The 4,631-nt window shown below is 35.4% G+C and overlaps 1 protein-coding gene across 1 annotated transcript; it reads right to left on the reverse strand.

Moving 5' to 3' along the window:
* Window positions 1-665: 665 nt before the first annotated feature.
* Window positions 666-4,631, reverse strand: LOC136066821 (uncharacterized). The gene is made up of 3 exons (XM_065771730.1): window positions 4,429-4,631; window positions 2,862-3,075; window positions 666-1,141 (listed from the first exon to the last, which is right to left on the reverse strand). The coding sequence occupies exons 2-3, from the start codon at window positions 3,042-3,044 to the stop codon at window positions 869-871; spliced, it is 456 nt and encodes a 151-aa protein (XP_065627802.1). The 5' UTR covers window positions 3,045-3,075; window positions 4,429-4,631; the 3' UTR covers window positions 666-868.

Here is a 4,631-nt window from a genome sequence, read left to right on the forward strand (position 1 = left end):
CCCCTAGATGAGAAGTAGGGTATTATGTATCCTTCCATGGTAGAATATTGATTAAGAGTAACCCCATACACTGAACTTGCACAATAACCTTGCTCACATGATTAATCAAACTTGCAAAAATATTCTAGTCATTCAATGACTAGAATGACCTCTCAAGTTTCTTGCGTTTTGCCAAGTTAACAATATTGGACTATGTGAAGTCCAGTTGTGTTCGATTTGAATTGAGACCCAACTTAATATAAAAATGCTAAGATTTTAATGAGATTTTTTTTGCGGCTTAGTCCATCGAGCATAGGCTTGGGCGGATAAACTCAAGCGTATTGACAGATAAAAAAATTGTATTGCTGCATCTTGTATTTTTCTTTGTGAATAGTAAAATCACTGCAACTTTGTAAATTTAGGCAAATTATCGTACCACATAAATATTGTCATGTGTAATTTTTTTCTTTGGTGCATATTTTTCTCTATTTTTGCATCTCACAGCGCTTGGAATTTCATGTATATTCCCTACAAACACACCATTTGAAAAGATTTGTGTTGATCTCACAAGACACCAACCCCCCACCCCCATTTACTTTTCTGGTGGGGGAACTATTCTCACAATAAGGAAATTTTTCTTCTCTATGCCTGTCTATGACTCAAATGATCCTAACTCTGTTCTTAAGTTTAACTCATAATTTTTGTCGACTTAGTTAAAGGAGAAAGGAGCATACATTCAGTACCCATACAAACATTAAACCTGAAGGATCTTATACATTTTGACAAGCTGATATACCCAAAAAATAGTTTCATAATTATTACTACCTGATGCTCTAGCAAAGCATGCATCTGGAAGTTCAAACAAAATGCCAACGGATTTCCATTACCCTCAGTTCTCTTTCTTCTCCTCTTGGTCCACATCATATTCATCATCATCGTCGTCGTCGTCATCTTCATCAAAGTCATCATCATCATATATGCTGCTCCGTGTAAGTTTGCTGAGCTCACCTTTCCCATCATCTTCACTTAGAAATTCCAGCCCATATTTTGTATCTCGGTGTTTAACCAAAAGCCAACGCAGCAACCTGTCTTCCTTGTTTAGGTAATGCAGCTCTTTGTTGATGTTGGGCGTAGCCATCATTGTCATCTGCATTAATTGGCCCTGTAGCATGTAGAAAAACAAAGTATGTTTATTGTTTTTTCATAAAAATGCTTTTGAATTTTTTGGTAGGTAATAAATAAAATAATTCTAATTTAGATGCCAAGAGGCAAGAGCTTTGTAGCTCAACTGGCATCCCTTAGTATTTCTAATAAAGATGTTCAAGGTTCAAATCCCCCCTTCCCCATTGTAACTATCAAATTATCAAATAAAAAAATGCTTCTAATTTAGACAATCTTCCCCTCTTTAAAAAAATGGACTATAAAGTTCAAGGATACATTTGAGAATATAAAGATATGGATTGCAAGAACCCCTACCTAGAATGGGGTATATGTACAGAAATAAAACTAGCTAAACATATAAACAAAATTTCTGCATTGATACACCCCCATGAAAACCATCATGCTCAAAAGTTCCAAGAGATTATAGAATCAAGTGCAAACAACCAATGTGTAACGATTAGATGAGTATACCATTGAAGTAATTGTAAGACATATGGCCCCTCAATGATTTTAACGAAAGATGCTAAAGATTACAGCCATCAATTCCCTTTAAACCATTTCTCAGAAGAGTGTTTTTAAAAAACAAAACCAGCTTAACAGGGGCAAAGAGTTTAGCCAATTAAGCAGCAAAATTATTAACTCAAGTTTTCTTCCATTCTGATGTTTTTCTTACGAAGCCGAAAAGATTCAAGACTAGTCAATTTAGTCCTTGAACTTCATTCCAGTCTGTCTACCTTGTAAATATAGGTCTGATCAAATACTTAGAATAGGAGTTATAAGACCATGTCCTGGAAAATAGCTTTCAAGATTAGTGTATTAACATGAAAAATTTAGTCAGCAATGATCTATACAAACTTTCCTACATCATGAAAAAGTGCAAATAAAATCTCCAGTAACTCAATTATTAGCAAAGAATATTTTCTTCTCAACCTTCTGAAAGAGAAAGTAAGGAAGCCCATTCCAGGACTCCAAAGAAGATGTACAGACTGTATACTGTAAATCCAGAATTATAATGACACAACGACAGTAACAAAGAAAATCAATGTGTCTGGATTCTGAATTTAAAAGCTTTTTTTTCCCAACGTTCACATACATTTAAAAGAAATAGAACACAAACCATACATTCAACCAGGCATGCACATCCCAGATCTGTTCTGGTAGTTGTATTTGGTCAAGGACTCAATAAATATACTCTATTTTTTGAAAAAGAAAAAAGAGAGAGGGGGGGGGGGGGGGGGGGGAGGCATGCACATCCCAAATAGAAACAAATGCTTTGACATGAAGAAAATATAAGTCCAACAAAAAAAAAAAAGGATAAAAAACCCTAGAAGATATTAGTCATGCTAATTTGAAAGAATTGGAGCTTCAAGGTGCATCAAGCCCCTGGAGGGTTGTCATTCCTTCAGATTTGGGAAGGGCATTGTTTATTCTTCATAATTTTTTGGGGGAAAGCATGTGATGCAGATATTTCATAGCACCTACAAATGCTCCAGACAACGTCTACACAAATTTTGGAACTTTTGTCATGAGGATTGGCTCCCTTACCCTCTATGGGGCCAACCAACTAGCATTTCAGAAGTCCAACCAGTTAGAATATTTTATTAGACAGAAGGAACACTCATATGCGAGCACCCTTAAAGAACTTAAGTACACAGAACATAAGTTCCACACCATATAAAAAAAAATCAGACAATAAAAAGGTCAGAATAGTGTAAATCCACCTGGTAGTATCTCCCATCAAGCTTTTTAATGCCATAACCCAATTGAACATTTCCAAATGACTTCATATCAGCGAGAACCCCATTTCTTCTGTAAACGTGTTTTCCTATTCGGGCAACCAGTTCCATTAAAGCCTCCTTCTTCACATGGGGCTTCAACAGAAGCATACAATCATAAAGAGGCATGTTTCTCTTGTGCTCTTGTGCTCTCGTGCACCTGAACCGGTAATAAATAAAATGTAAATAAGCGAATACTTTTTTGAAATATAAAAAAGTCCTTTCAATTTGCATTCGAATCATCTTAAAAATGGTTTCATTCTTCATAGACTAAAACCAAATTTACCCACAAGATACTGAAGCTGCAATAATAAGCTAGACCTTAATACTTTTTTTCATTTTGATTGGTAAGTTACTCACACGCCTAGTACATCTTGAACCCACGACCTCACTCTCCATCCCATTATTAGGGAAGAGGGAAGTGCCAGTCAAGCTCATTGGCTAGACCTAAATACTTTAGACTAAAATACTTCAAATCTGTAAAACTAGAAGTAAAAGAAATTGGGCATATTAAACAAATTCTCCCAAAGTTTTAGACTTGTTTTAAACCCTGGGTTATCTAACTAGGAAGCACTGATAATCTGATACTAATATGGGAAACGTATATGATATGATATGGACATAGCAATATGTAAATTCTTGAAAATTTAGGTTACATTTTTTTTTTTTTTTTTAAAGTTACATCAACAGGGGAGGGGGGATTTGAACCCTGGTCTCCTCATAAAGGAGTGTGGGCAATGCCACTGAGCTACAAGAGTCCTGGCTTAAAATTTTAGCTTACGGTAATGCACAAATACTTTAAATGATTAATATATATATATATATAAATATTTCAAGTATGTAAACTATGTATCACACTAATTTTTACTCTAAAGGATTAAAAAAAAAATGAAAAAAATGCGCACAACATGTCTAAGAATAAATCTAATCAAGAAACTATTAGCTTCACACAGAGAGAGAGAGAGAGAGAGAGATTATAGAAGTATCATGTGGTATCTAAGAGCATCCGTATTGGAAACATATCCAACATGGATATGGCTACTAGTTTGAAGTATATTTGCTTCTTAGTTTCTAATTGTTGCAACTAAACCCTATCATTTCAAAGATGCTACAAATTCCCTATAACTACAAGGATGGAACAATTTTCCTTTCCATTATTCCCAGTTAATCTAAGCTAATAGAGAGCACGTAAACTGAAATTTTCACGGACACCTTTCAAACCCTTTTCTTGTTCTTACAGCTGAGTGCTCCTATTGTTAAAAAATTCTAAGAGAACTTTTCACAAACACCTTTCGTACACATTTCACAATGAACCCACATCAAACAGATACAAGCAATTATCGAATTTTTACTCAGTTTTCTCGGCAATCAAACAGGGGTCAAATCAAGAGAAATTTAGAGAGAGGGATATTTTTGAAAATTAAAACACACAATACTCCTCTGTTTGGATGCCAAGAATACGAAGGGAAAAAGTAACAGAAACCAAACGAATTGCATTGCAAGAGAAGCTTACAGTAGATTGATGATGATTCTCGTTTTCGAGGTGTGAAGCAATTCCTCCGTTGTCTAGAGGAGAAGTTGACTGCCGGAAATCCTGTGTGTACTAAAGGAGGACGACGTGGAGCTGAGAGCTTGAGATTTAGAAATGGGCTCAGTTGAGAGAGACTGAGGCGGGTTGAATAGGGTTTTTGGGGTTTTTCTTTTCTTTTTTTCTTC

This window comes from Quercus suber, unplaced genomic scaffold (assembly GCF_002906115.3).
Source record: "Quercus suber isolate HL8 unplaced genomic scaffold, Cork oak 2.0 scaffold_48, whole genome shotgun sequence".
Classification (NCBI taxonomy): domain Eukaryota; kingdom Viridiplantae; phylum Streptophyta; class Magnoliopsida; order Fagales; family Fagaceae; genus Quercus; species Quercus suber.

Coding starts and splice junctions, on each gene's coding strand:
- LOC136066821 (XM_065771730.1), bottom strand. CDS start 3,044: ATGCCTCTTTATGATTGTATGCTTCTGTTGAAGCCCCATGTGAAGAAG. Junction 1,142..2,861: donor TTGATGGGAGATACTACCAG/GTGGATTTACAC, acceptor TACATGCTACAG/GGCCAATTAATGCAGATGAC.